Below are 14,657 nucleotides of genomic sequence, written 5' to 3'. Positions count from 1 at the left end.
GAGGAGAGGAGAGGAGAGGAGAGGAGAGGAGAGGAGAGGAGGAGAGATCTTACTGATACCTCCAATTCCAAACCAACACCACAGGGTTATTTCTAGCTTTCTCCCTTTTCTTATTTACAAATAAGGAATTTATTTCTTTCTCGGACAGTAAGAAAACTGGTTCTCATTATCTACAATATATTTACTTATTAAAACCTACTATACATATGCAGTAGTTTGATTACCAAACTATATCTCTGTGAGAAACAAAGTGACTAGAGTTACTTTCGTCTTTAGCTTTAAGAATATTCAGCCAAAATATTACTTGCAAAAGAACTTTAATTCTTTTCCTCCCCATCCCCTTTTCTGTGTTTGTTATTTATAATAGTTAGGTTCATTTGTTACAGTCTCTATTCCATTTGAGTTTCTTCCTTATGGCATAGCTTTTATTTTTTTTATGACCATTTAAATGAACTTGGGTAAAATTCATTCTTTGTGGTGCACACAATGAATTAGATCACAGTTTTTGGCAATTATGAATAAAATTGCCATAAATATTCACCTAAAAGTTTTTGCATATATCTGAGTTTTCATTTCCTTGGATTAATATCTAGGAGTGGGAATCCTGGGTCATATGAAAAATGATATGTTTAACTTTATTTAAAAACTGCCAAACTGTTTTCCACAGTGACAAGACTGTTTCACGTTCCTACAATGAATGAGATTAGCAATTGCTTCACATACTCACGAGCATTTGATTTTGTCTGTATTTTTTCTCCTTGTCTTTATTAAGTCACTCTAATAGGCATGTGTGGTATCTCATTGTGGTCTTAATTTGTATTTCCCTAAGCACTAATGATGTTGAAACTCTTTGTATTTTTATTGACCAGCTGTATTTGCAGGGGGGTGGGGGAGGAAGAGGGGTGATGTTTCCGGTTAGACCTTTTACTCAGTTGTTGTTGTTGTTGTTTTATTGTTGAGTTTTGAGAATTCTTTTATGGTCTAGATACAAATCCTTTGCTGGATATGTGACTTGCAGATATTTTCTGCAAGTCTGTGGCTTTCCTTTTCATTCTCTTAATATTATCTTTGAGAGCAGAAGCTTTAAATTTTGATAAAGTTCAATTTATAAACTTTGTCTCTTATGGATAATGCTTTTAATGTCCTATCTATGAACTCTTTGCATAATTCAGAGTAATAAAGGTTTTCTCCTATATTTTATCTTAGAAGCTTTATAATATTATGCTCTTCATTTAGAACTATGATCCCTTTCCATTAGTTTTTCTATAAGGTGTGACTAGTTGCTGTGGCACTATTTGTTGAAAAGACTACCATTTCTTCATTGAATCGTCTTTGCCCCTTTGTCAAAAATCAATTGACTATATTTATCTGGGTATATGTCTGGACTCTTTTTAATTTATGTATTTACTCTTTCAACGATATCATACTATCTTAATTACTGCAGGTTTACAGTAGGTTTTTGAAATCAGATAGTGAGTTCTTTAATTTGCTCTTTCTCAAAATGGTTTTGGCTATTTTTGTTCTTTTGTCTTTCCATAAAATTTTAGAATATACTTGTCAATGTCTATTTAAAAAGTCTGCTGGGATTCTGATTGGGATGGCATTGACTTTATATATCAAACTGGAGATAATTGATAGCATGACAGTATTTAGTCTTCGATCCGTCAACACAGTATATCTCTCATCAGTTATTCAGGTCTTCTTTGTTTTGTGGTTTTCAGCATATAGATCTTGCATATTTTGTTGGATTTATACTCAAGTATTTCATGTTGGGGGTACTATAAAGAGTACTTTTAGAATATAAGAAATTCCAACTGTTCACTAATATAATAGAAATACAATGAATTTTTGTGTATTGATCTTATATTCTACAACCTTGCTAATCTCACCTATTAGTTCTAGGAGTCCTTTTGAAGACAGTAATTTTCCAAAGTAAATAATCATGTGGTGTGTAACATAGTAAATATGGTAAAAATGTGGATAAATTTATAAACTATTCTTGCTCTTAGATTCTTTAAAATACATAGACTGTTTAAAGTGAAAATTATGATACTAAGTTTTGGATTTATAATTATGTAGATGCAATAAAACAAGGCTAGCATAAAGGATATAGAGAAGAACCATGATTTCTACATTTTCCTTGACGTGATCAATATTAACAAATGAACTGAAAAGAATGTAGGATATTCTTCTAGTAGAATAAGATAATAGTCAGAATAGAAAAAAAGTTTTAAAAAGTGTTTGTATACATAAAAAATACAATGTAGAACAGAATTAAATGAGCTATGAGTAATTAAAGATGAGTACAATACTACATGGCATCTATACTCATTGCCTGAGAATAAAAGAGTAAAGATAAAATTGCCTGTAGCCTAAAGATAAAGTTGATGCTGTCTAGAGTGAAAAAGGAGTAGGAAAGAGAAACCAGATACAATCGATCATTTTGTTTCAAACCAGGAAACTGTCTGTGAAGATCCATTTGGGAGCTATTTTGATGAACCAGTAAGAATGACCTGAAATCACCATATCAATTAATTATATGTAAATGGTATTTTTATATTTCTTTTGTGCACTTACTACTTTTTTTTCTTATAACACTAAAAAATTTGCTATGACCACTGAAAATATAAAACCTGCCAAGTTCCCAAAAGAAAACAGATTAGTAAAATCTTACACTAGGAAATAAGAGATGAATATTCATTTTATTTTTTAAAATGAAAACAGCTTTAGTGAAGTAAATAAATGACTTCTCTGGACCTTACATGGTCTGCCATATTTGTTGGCAAGCTACCTGATTCCTAGGCCAGTGTTCTGTGGACTATCTATGGACATAGTGTTGGTTCTATTTAAGGTATTGGAAACTAAAAGAGAATGTTTTATCTTCCTGGCAATCTAGAGATAGTGGTCATTTTGGACATCTGACTCTTGGTTTAGTTTCAAATATTTATTATGATACCAATCTTTGATTAGCCTGACCGATGAGACAGCCAGCAGAGCTGGCTCAATGAGAGTATTTTTAAATTTAAGGTAATCTCTACTGCCAATTAATAAAAATTCAGAGATATAAGAACTATTTTTAATCATCTAAAAGATTTTTACAAGAAGAATTTCCTTTATATACTCTATAGACAGATACTGCACATTTAGCTCTGCCATGGTGAGAGGAAACAAAATAGAAGTACCTATTCTTGTGTGCACACATATACACATATGCAACACACAGACACATATACTCCCACCCGGGTTTACCTGATACCACAAAATATGAAGGTTAGTGACCTAGAAATGAAATTACAGAAAAAAACATTCAATTCTGGGCTATATTCAAACTTTGCTCATCTATATGGTGCATGTTTCCCAGACATCAAAACAATTAACAGAAAACATCAGCTCAGAGCAGCTACCTGACTCCTCTATGCTTTCATGCAGTGGTTCCTGGGGTTGTCCTAACCTGAACTTAGGTTTCTTGACTTCCTAAGCCACCTTTTTTTGTTTCCTTCCCTCGTTTTATTATACAAACCTGTCAAACGTACAGTAAAGTTGATGTAACAAAGTGAATCTTTATGCCTTCCACTAGGTCAGAAGTTACATAAACTTTTTCCATAAAGAACAAGATATTAAATATTTTAGGCTTTGTGAGCCAAATACATATTATTCTTTTTCTATTGCATTTCTTTTCCTTCCCCCCCTCCTCCCCAATGTAAAAACCAATCCTAGTTTGGAAGCTAAGCAAAAATAGTTCACAGACTAGATTAAGCCCACAGGCTGTAGTTTCAGGGCCCCTAATATAGTAAAATCCATGGTTAACATTTTGCCACATTTGCTTTTAAACTATCTAAATATAAATGCTGTTATCATTACATTATCATTGAAGAGGACTTGAGAGTAGACATTCTCATCCTTCACTTCAAAGTACTTCTTCATATATCTCCTGAGAATAAGAACATTCTCTTGAATAACCACAGCTCAATTATTAATTAGGAAATTTAGCATTGATATACTATTATCCAGTACATATATAGCCCATATTCAAATTTTACCAACTATCTCAGTAACATCCTTTACAGAAAAATTTTTTTTCAATCCAGGATCACACATTTTGTTTAATCACCAGGTCTCTCCAGAGCCAACTTCTGTTGCTCCTATTAGATCCTTACTTCTGGGATTATGAGATTTTCTCTCCCAAACACAGCTCTCTGAAATAATCCAGCGTGGGTAGGACAACCCCAGAAACTATTGCATAAGGCGGTCCAAGCACTAGAGAATTACCTCCCACCTCCCCAAAAAAATTCTGTTCCAAGGGTGAGGAACTACAATGTGTACTTTCTTACCTTGTCACAAAACAGGTTCTCTTGATTCTATCAATTTAAACTTAAACTCTGCAATGTGTATTCACCTCTGCACCCTTATGACAATATCTAGTTTAAGCTCTCAGAGATGTAAGAGCTTCATATATTTAAAAAGCTTCATAAAAGCTTCATAATCAGCCTCCCTTCTTACATTGTTGGCACATGTAATCTTTCCTCCACACTGCTACAAGAATAAACTTTCTATAACACAAATGGAAATAAAATATTTCTGTTGCACTTTGGCAGTTCCCTCAAGACTTCAAAATAAGGCCCACATTTCTTAGTATAGTATAGGAGGTTCTCTCCAAGAACCTTCACTTACCTTTCCTTTTTACCTTTCTCTGATCATATTCTCAGTTCCTACTACAACCTTAACTCAAAACATACCCACTTCAGTCAGACACTTCAACAAAGACTACTGGACTGGTAAGTTCTGGATTTGGGATAATGCAATTTTATAGTAAATTTTTATTTAAAAATTTTAAACTGCTGATTATTTTGCCGATATGTAATTTAATTCAGTCCCTTTAATGAACAGAAAAGGACAATAATATCACTTTTCCCACTAGACAGATCATATAGAAACGTTTAAAGAAGAGAGAAGCCTACTGAAATTCTATACTTTTCATTATTAACAATTAAAGACCAAATGCTCCAAAAACATATATTTTATTTATTAGAGAAGGACATATAAAAGTCCACCATGCAGATGCAAATAATATTAACCAAGGGAAATTTCAATACTAATTCTTGCCATGATGCTTGTGTTAGACTATCCCTGAAGCCCAAAAGAACCATAAAGCAGGCAATATATGTAAAGCAATTTTATGAAACTTCTGGAGAGCAACATATGCAAGCAAGGCTTTAGAGACTAGAATCCGTCAGAGAAGAAGAGTACACAAAGTAAACTGTAAATTACTCCAGCTTCACTCCTGAACTTGTGGTATAGGAAAATAGAGTCCAAGGAGGAAGTTAGGCTGTGGAGACAGAGGCCAAAGACAGGCACTTCCAGAGTGTCTAGGATTTAAAAGGCACAATCTTAGAAGAAAGAGGTGAAAAGAAACAGCTCAAAAATTTGCAAATTCTCAATAGTCAACTCCTAACTATGTATCTTTATAAGACTCCCAGAAACTCAGCAGAAAATGGCAGCTGGAAGACTAAAGAGATAGAGCTTTCAGAAGACAAGTGCTAGAGAGATGGAGGTTTGAATTCAAACCCACCAAAATGAAAGCCTTAATAAACACCCTAGACATTCATTTGGGAGCCCTAAAGAGAGCCATGCTTTAGGAGTAATGGCTAATAAGGGTAAAACTGATTCAACTATAGTTTAAAACCAAGCCTCAAGGTGATTCACTCGTATACTATCAGCTTGCCAAAACAAACGAAAAAACAAATATATCTCTTTCTGAAGAAAAATAACATCATTCAAAACATCTACAATTTCTCCTCTATAATGAAGAATAACCAATCAAAAATTACAAGTCATGCTAAAAAGTGGACCAGATACTTAAAAGGAAAAAATCTAGATATATAAACAGAGCCAATGGTGATTCAGATATGGCATTATCAGACAGAGACTTAAAAAAAGAGGAACCAAATAGATATTTTAGAAGCAAAATATATGAGAAAAATTGCACAAATAACAGGAGAAAGACAGAACTGAAATACTGTAAGGTTTTTTACATTGTTTGAGAAGTGCTAATTTCATTATAATAAATCAGGAATATATATAATAATCTCTAGGATAACAAAATAATAACAAAAATGCATAATTAGAAGGTTAACAGAAGAAAATTATATGTCACTCATGAATTTTTATGGGCTGTAATTTGATGCTTTGACATCTGGGGCCTTGTTAACAAAAAAAGGTCTGTCACTTCCAGGTGTAGCTAATTCCTAGATAGTAGATAAGCACATCTTACATATATAAACCAGCAATCTAGAGACCATATCTCCAATGATTACACTCTGGGCTCCCTATTCCCCGCACTATTCACCACAGGGCCAAGTACCAGACAACCAGGGACAGCCTCTTATACCACAGAGCTTGCTGAAATTATTATAACTAGCTAATCCTAAACTTGCTTAGCCTGCCTCACCTGTTCCTTCCCACGGAGACCACAGTAAAGACTCTTGTCCATGTACTCCCCTTGATTTCTCTGCCTCCTCACTGAAATGAGTGCTTTCCCATGTAGTCCCGTATAGCATGGTGTGCCTCTTTCTCTTGGGATCTGTGAGTATAACAACCTATCTTTCCAATGGCAGTTGTTAATTGATCTGCTGGCCTCCCCATATCTGAATAATAATACAACCTATATTTTTAAACAAAAATAACAATAAACATTTGACTAATTGAAAATATGGCAAGAAGGAAGCATAAGGGAAGAAAAGATAAACAGAAATCAAATAGGAAAATAGACTTATGCTTAAGTATAATTAGTAAATAAAATTTTAAAAAAGAGAGACAAGTGACAACCGACACCACAGAAATACAAAAGATAATAAGGAAATACTGTGAAAAATTACATGCCAACAACCTGGAGGAAATGGATAAATCCATAGAAACATACAATCTTCCAAGACTGAATCAGAAAAAACAAATGTGACGAATAAGGAAACCAAATCAATAAACAAAAGTCCTGGACCAGAAGGCTTCACAAGTGAATTTTACCAAACATTCAAAGAATTAACATCTATCCTTCTAAAACTATTGCAAAAAACTGAAGAGTAGGATGGATCCCAAACTCATTTTACAAGGCCAGCATTACCTTGATACTAAAACCAGACAAAGACATTACAAAAAAAATTTTTAGGCCAACATCCCTGATGAACATAGATGTGAAAATCCTCAACAAAATACTAGCAAACTAAATTCAGCCCCATACACCATGATCCAGTGGAACTTATTCCTGGGATGCAAGGTTGGTTCAATATCCACAAATTAATTAACGTGATACACCACATAAACAAAATGAAGGATAAAAATCATAGAATCCTATCAATGGATGCAGAAAAAACAATATGACAAAACTCAGCATCCATTTATGATAAAGACTCTCAGCAAACTGGGGACAGTGGGGACATACCTCAACATAATAAAGGTTATACATGACAAACTGAGAGCCAGCATCATACTCAACAGGAAAAGCTGAAAGCTTTTTCTTTAACATCAGGAAAAAGACAAGAATGTCTACTTTTACCACTTTTATTCAACACCGTATTAGGAGTCCTAGCCATAGCAATCAAACAAGAATAAAAAATAAAAGGCATCCAAGTTGGAAAGCAAAAGTAAAACTACTGTTATTTGCAGATGACACAATACTATATATAATCCAAATATTCCACCAAAAAAAATGAGAACTAATAAATGAATCCACTAAGTAGCAAGATACAAAATTAACATTCAGAAATTGGTTGCATTTTTATACACCATAATAAACTATCAGAAAGAGAAATTAAGAAAACAATCCCATTTACAATTGCATCAAAAAGAATAAAATACCTAGGAACAAATTTAACCAAGAAGGTAAGAGACCTGTACTCAGGAAACTATAAGACACTGAAGAAAGAAACTGAAGACACAAATAAACGGAAGGATATACTGTGCTCATGGATAGGAGGAATTAATACTATTAAAATGTCCATACTACCCAAAGCAATCTACAGATTGAGTGCAAGCCCTATCAAATTACCAATGAAATTTTTCACAGAACTAGAACAAACTGCTAAAATTTATATGGGACCACAAGACTCTGAATACCCAGAACAATCTTGAGAACGAAAAATGAAGTTGGAGGTATCACACTATCTTGATATCAAACGATACCACAAAGCTACAGTAATCAAAACAGCATGGTACTAGCATAAAAACAGACACACATATCAATGGAACAGAATAGAGGGCCCAGAAATAAACCCGTGCATATATAGTCACTTAATCTATGACAAAGGAGGCAAAAATATACAATGAGGAAAGACAGTCTCTTCAATAGATAGTGTTGGGAAAACTAGACAGGCAATGGGAAAAAAATAAATCTAGACTTCTTTCATATACCACATAAAAAAATAAACTAAAAATGGATTAAAGACTTAAATATAAGACCTGAAACTAGGCCGTAAACTCTGTGACATCACTCTTAGCACTATTTTTTTTTTGGATATGTCTCCTTAGGCAAAGGAAACAATAGAAAAAATAAACGAATTAGGACTACATCTTACTAAATAGTTTTTGCACAGTGAAGGAAACCATCAACAAAATAAAAAGACAAACTACCAAATGGAAGAAAATATTTGCCAATGATACATCCGATAGGGATTAATATCCAAAATATATAAAGAACTCATACAACTCAACCAAAAAAAATAAAAATCCACAGAGAATCCAATTAAAAAATGGGCAGAGGACCTGAATCAATATTTCTCCAAACAGAACATAGGGGTGGCCAACAGACATATAAAAAGATGCTCAACATTACTAATCATCAGGAAAATTCAAATGAAAACCACAAGATATCATCTGACACCTGTCTAAATGGCTACTGTCAATAAATCCATATGACAAGTGTTGGAACCTTGTGCATTGTTGTGAGATCATAAACTGGTGCAGCCACTATGGGAAACAGTGTGGAGATTCCTCAAAAATTTAAAAATAAAACTAGCATATGTCTCAGCAATTCCATTTCTGGGTATTTATCTGAAGAAAACAAAAACACTAATACAAAAATATATATGCACCCCTTTGTTCCTTGCAGCATTATTTACACTAGCCAAGACATGGAAGCAACCTAAGCATCCATCAATAAACGAATGTATAAAGAAGATGTGGTACATGTATATAATGAAATATTACTCAGACATAAAAAAAAAAAATGAAATCTTGCCATTTGCGACAACATAGATGGACCTAGAGAGTATTATGTTAAGTGAAATAAGTCAAATACCATATGATTTCAACTATATGTAGAATATAAAAAAATAAACAAATAAACAAAACAGAAACAAACTCATAGATGCAGAGAACAAATTGATGGTTGCCAGATGGAGGGGATGGGGAATGGGTGATAAAGGGACGTAAAGTACAGCATAGGGAATATAGTTAATAATATTTTAATAACTATCTGTGCTGTCAGATGAGTACTACTCCTAGTGGGGTGATCACTTTGTGAGGTGTATAAATGTCTAATTACTATGTTGTACAACTGAAACTAATATAATAATGTATGTCAACTGTAATAGAAAAATAAATTTATAAAAAGATCAACACACATAAATCAGCTGTGTATATATATCCTATATGCCAGCAATCAACAATCTGAAAAAGCAATTAAGAAAACAATTCCATTTACAATAGTATCTAAAAGAATAAAAGATCAACAAAGTATAAGACATTGAAAACTATATAAAACACTGCTGAACAAAATTAAATACCTAAATAATGTTTAGAAAGACATCTTGTGTTCATGGGTTGGAAGATTTAATACTGGTAAGATGCCAATACTACCAAATGTGATCTACAGATTTAAATAATCCTTATGAAAATTCCAACGGACTTTTTGCAGAAATGGAAAAGCCAATCCTGAAATTTATATAGAATTACAAGGTGCCTAAAATATTAAAAACTATCCTTTAAAAGAATAACAAAGTTATTCCCGATCTGAACCATACTACAAAGCCACAATAATCAAAACATACTAGCATAAAGATGACTTATTATAAAGACAAATGGAATAGAACTGAGAGTTCAGAAATGAACCTATACAATATGGATAATTGGTTTGACAAGGACATCAAGACAAATTCAGTAAGGGGAAAAAAATCATCTCTTCAACAGATGGTATTGGGACAACTGGATTTCCACATGCAAAAGAAAAAACTGGACCTCTACTTCACAACATATATAAAAATTAACTCAAAATGGATCAATGACCTAAATATAAAAGCTAAGAATATAAAACCCTTAGCAGGAAACATAGGAGTAAATCATTACGGCCTTGGATTTGGCAGTGGATTCTTAGACATGACACCAAAAGCACGAGTGACAAAAGAAAAAACAGATAAATTGGACTTCACTCAAATTTAAAACTTTTATATATCAAAAGAAATTATGAAGAAAATTAAAAAAAAATTAGAGTGGGAGAAAATATCTGTAAATATTCAGAATACACAAAGAATCTTTACAACTCAATCAAGAGGCAACTAAATTTTAAACTGGGAAAAGGACTTGAATGTCATATAACGTGATTGATCTATGAAGTGATGCTAAACATTACAAAAGTGATATGTTTTACATAAAGTACAAATGTTGTATGATTCTATTTACATAAAATATTAGAAGAGGCAAATTATAGGGACAAAAAATAGTTTAGAGGTTACCAGGGGCTGCGTGGAAGGGGAAATTCAGAATTATTGCTAATACAGAGTTTTTTTTGGGGTGATGAAAAAGTTTTTAAAATAGTGGTAATGGTTGTACAATATTGTGAATATAATCAATGCCACAAACTGTACACTTACAAATGGTTAAAACAGCAATTTGGATAATTTTTTTAGCATATAGTACACACATACACACACAAGAAAAAAAGACTTTGATACATCTCCTTCTGCTAAATAACTCTAGATTTTCACAACACTAAAACTGACTCTGTATGGAACTTTACAGAAGTCAGTGTTCTGCAATGTTTAATTTTATAGCAATACAAGTGATACGACTCCTAGAAACTGTGTGCTGAAATTCTAAACATGTAAGTTAAAGCAAAAATAATATTCTTTACCACTTTCTCAATAATCCAAGAAGCTCAATAAATAAAACTATCTACTTTGATATTATACACACACATCTATGCAAGTGACTATAAAACAGACTAAGGCCTGTGTCTCTTTATTGTTTTTTACTCTGAAAGGACTGGATATTATGTAAATGCTGGTCACTGACATGAAGCCTTTAATACTTACAAAATATACTGCTCCAAAGCTGCCATGGCCAATTTCTCTGAGATCTGTGAAGAGCTTCTCTGGATCTTCTTTGAAGAAGAGCTCTGCAATTTCAGGGTCCTTGAGGCTGCCTGCTCTGTTAGTTGATGGCATCCTGCTGGGCAATCAGCTGTCTGATTCTAATTTTATACTGCTATCCCAATCCTTGGTTCATCTGTATGAATGAAGCCACGTTGGCATAAACTATTGTAGAGAAATAAGAAAAGAAAAAAGTCAGGAAAAGCAAAAGCTGTTAAGAATAATTAGTTTAAGATCATTTTTCCAAAGGAACATATAAAATTATCTCAGGTCTAGAATTTCACTGAGAAGAAAGTGTGGTCTAGTAGTGAAATAGCTTCTAAACCCAGTTCACCATCATGATTACCTGTGGTGCTTAAAAAAGAAGATTCCTACTACACATAGTATATAAGTATATACTATCCATATACTTTTAAAAGTTAAATAAATCTTTATATCTTGGAAGGTTTTATGTATCAGTACTTAAAAAATTTATCTAATCCCATGCAGTGAGCCCATCAGCAAAAGAGATAATGTAATACAGACTATTAAAAACATGTACAACTCAAGATGTATCCATAGTATATTTCTAACAACAAGAAGAACTCCATGTATTAATGATCTTCAAATATAAGAAAATACACAAAAGATTTCATTCAGTAAGCTCTTTCTTTTCCTTTCAGATACCATGTGCCACTGTTTAGTCAACTATAAGACATTCCAGAGAAAAATGCAATGGGAAAGTAATGAATTTAACTCAGACAACTGCTTCCCCCATAAACTTGATTCACACAAAATATGGCCTTTATCAAATTTGCTTCATTAGATAAGCAGACACTAGAAATAACCAGTAAATCCCCTGGTGGTTCTGCTACAATACATTTATATCACATTACCCAATTTTTAAAATGACTCTGATAATTGAGAAACTTCAGATCCTGGGTTCTGGAATGACACTGCCTGGGTATAAATCCTGACAATACTATTTATAAGCTGTGACTTGGAAAGCCTCATTTTCCTAATCTGTAATATGAAAATAATAACCTCAGAATAGTTATGAGAGTTAAATAAGTTAATATATGTAAGCACAGACTAGTACTCAGGCGTAGTAAGCACTACATTAAATGTTAGCTATTTTAACCTGCTTAAATTCACTAATTAAAAAAAAAAAACCCTCCATAATTGATTTTGCTAGACTTCTAAGGGAAATTAAAGCTCTAGCCAATTATCCTCATGCTCTTTAATTTTTAAGCAGCTAACTACCTGTCTTATTTTTAGTGAAGACACTGAACCAATTTTAATTCTTGCTAGAAAACTTCTTTGTAATTAAACACATTTGTACCTCCCCAAATTAACACTACACTGCAATAAAAATATTATTTGTTAATTGTTATTTGTATTCCATTTCTAACATACTTTCAAAATTGCCCCATAACTTTTACCAATATCCCTCCCTGCTCTGGACATTCCCTGGAACAAAATGTTTCAACAATTAGAGTTCTTTCAAAAATATATGAGCATAGGAAAGTCACCTAACTTCTCACTCCTAAAATGAGGAGATTGAATTAAATTCCATATAAAGTGGAAATAATCTACCTGTTAAAAAAAATCTTCAGTGTTACTAACGCCTTATTCAAGAATTTTGAATGATCAAGTATTAGTACCCTTATTACATGAATTATTTTACGTTAAAATTTTCATTACTAGTTCCATGATTTGCATCTTCTTTCTTATTTACCTAACAAATTCCCACTCAAAATCTTTCAAGATTTAGATTAAATGTAAAAATGTTTGTAAAATCTTAATTCTAGTAGGAAGAGCTGGTCACTCACTCTCCATGCTCCTAAATATCCTGCAACATTTACTGTATTACATTGCAATTATTTATCTCTCTCCTACACAGGCAGGCACGATATGTCTCATTCATTTTTATATTACCTCCCTACATTATACATCCTACCTCCTACAGTAAATATTACATAAATATTTGTTAAACTAAAAAAAAAAACTTATGTATTCTCTTGATACTACCCCTAAAAATGATCTTTCACAAATATTTACTGAACAAATAGGATAAACAAGACTATTACATGTAAAATATTAAAATTGATAGCACAGAAATTGAGTAAATTCATAAGGATAGCCACAATAAATGTGATAACAGTTAACACTCTTAAAACAATTGGAAAGGCATAAGTTCTTAGAGAAGTAGACATTACAAAAAAAAAAAAAAAACACGGAAAATTTAGAGCTGAAAAACACAGTATTGGAAATTTAAAAAAACCAACTCATTGCACAGGTTCTACTACAAAACAGGGATGACAGAGGAAAAGAACTAGAGATTAGAGCAATGGAAATTATCTAAACTGATGAACAAAAGTAGAAAAAAAAATGAATAGTACTTTTGTGACTGGTGGAACTATATCAAATTGTCTAAGTTTCACAACACTGGTGTTACATAAAGAGAGGAAAATTAAACTGGTAGAGAAATAATTTTTTTTTAGTAATGGCAGACAAATTCCCAGATTTGACAAAAAGAAATAACTGTAGAGGTTCTAGAAGCTCAGCAAAGCTCCAAACAGGAGAAATGCAAAAAAAACAAACAAACAAAAAATCAAGGTTCTGCTCAAGATGGCAGAGTAGATAAACACTGTGCTCGCCTCTTTCCATGACTATTTCAAAATTACAGCTAAACTACAGAACCATCATTGAGAATTGACTTAAGTTTAGCTCAAAAGAAGTCTTATAACTGAAGATCTACAGAATAAGCCAATTCAAGACTTATTTTAGGAGGGGCAGAGAAAACATACGGGACCAGTCTGGTCCCACATCCACTAGTGGTGGTTAAAAATGAAGGGTATCTTGGCTGCGGAGGTTTCCCCTGAGGAGCAGTAGGTCCCAGCCCCACACCAAGGTCCCCAGCCCAGTATTGCACTGCCAGGGAGAGAAGTCCCCATAACCTGTGGCTGTGAAAACCATTGGTGATTGTGACTTAGTGAGATGGAGGGCTTCTGGAGTGAAAGGCGTTCCTCTTAAAGGGCCCACGCACAGACTTGCTCACTGACTGACTCACTTGCTCTAAGCTCCAGCACTAGGCCAGCAGTTTGAAAGGCATCATCGACATATCGGGATGAATTGTTTGGCTTCAGAGAGAGAGATGGAGGGGCAGCTTTCTTCCAGATAAAGTTGCGGCAGAAGCCATTATTTCTTTGTTGAGCCCTCCCCCAAACCAGTCTGCATGCACAGGTAGGCACCATTTCTGAGTCTCTATCAACATAGCTAACACCATTTGCCCTGACCTGGGGATTCCCTGAGATCCAG

At 33.4% G+C, this 14,657-nt stretch overlaps 1 protein-coding gene across 3 annotated transcripts in view; it reads right to left on the bottom strand.

Annotated features, from left to right (window-relative positions):
- TAOK1 (TAO kinase 1) overlaps nt 1–14,657 on the bottom strand; it is a 143,682-nt gene that overhangs the window by 80,576 nt on the left and 48,449 nt on the right. For 2 of the 3 annotated variants that reach the window (XM_039886180.1, XM_039886182.1), the window contains exon 2: nt 11,301–11,522. In XM_039886180.1, the coding sequence (XP_039742114.1) occupies nt 11,301–11,432 (132 nt within the window). In that variant the 5' untranslated portion in view covers nt 11,433–11,522. Of the gene's footprint in view, nt 1–11,300; nt 11,523–14,657 lie in introns of those variants that run through there. The other variant, XM_039886181.1, reaches the window with a different exon arrangement.

The sequence above is a fragment of the Pteropus medius genome, unplaced genomic scaffold (genome assembly GCF_902729225.1).
Source record: "Pteropus medius unplaced genomic scaffold, Ma_sr-lr_union100, whole genome shotgun sequence".
Taxonomy (NCBI): domain Eukaryota; kingdom Metazoa; phylum Chordata; class Mammalia; order Chiroptera; family Pteropodidae; genus Pteropus; species Pteropus medius.
The sequence above is the reverse complement of the archived record's forward strand: the minus strand, read 5'-3'. Positions and strand labels throughout refer to the sequence as shown.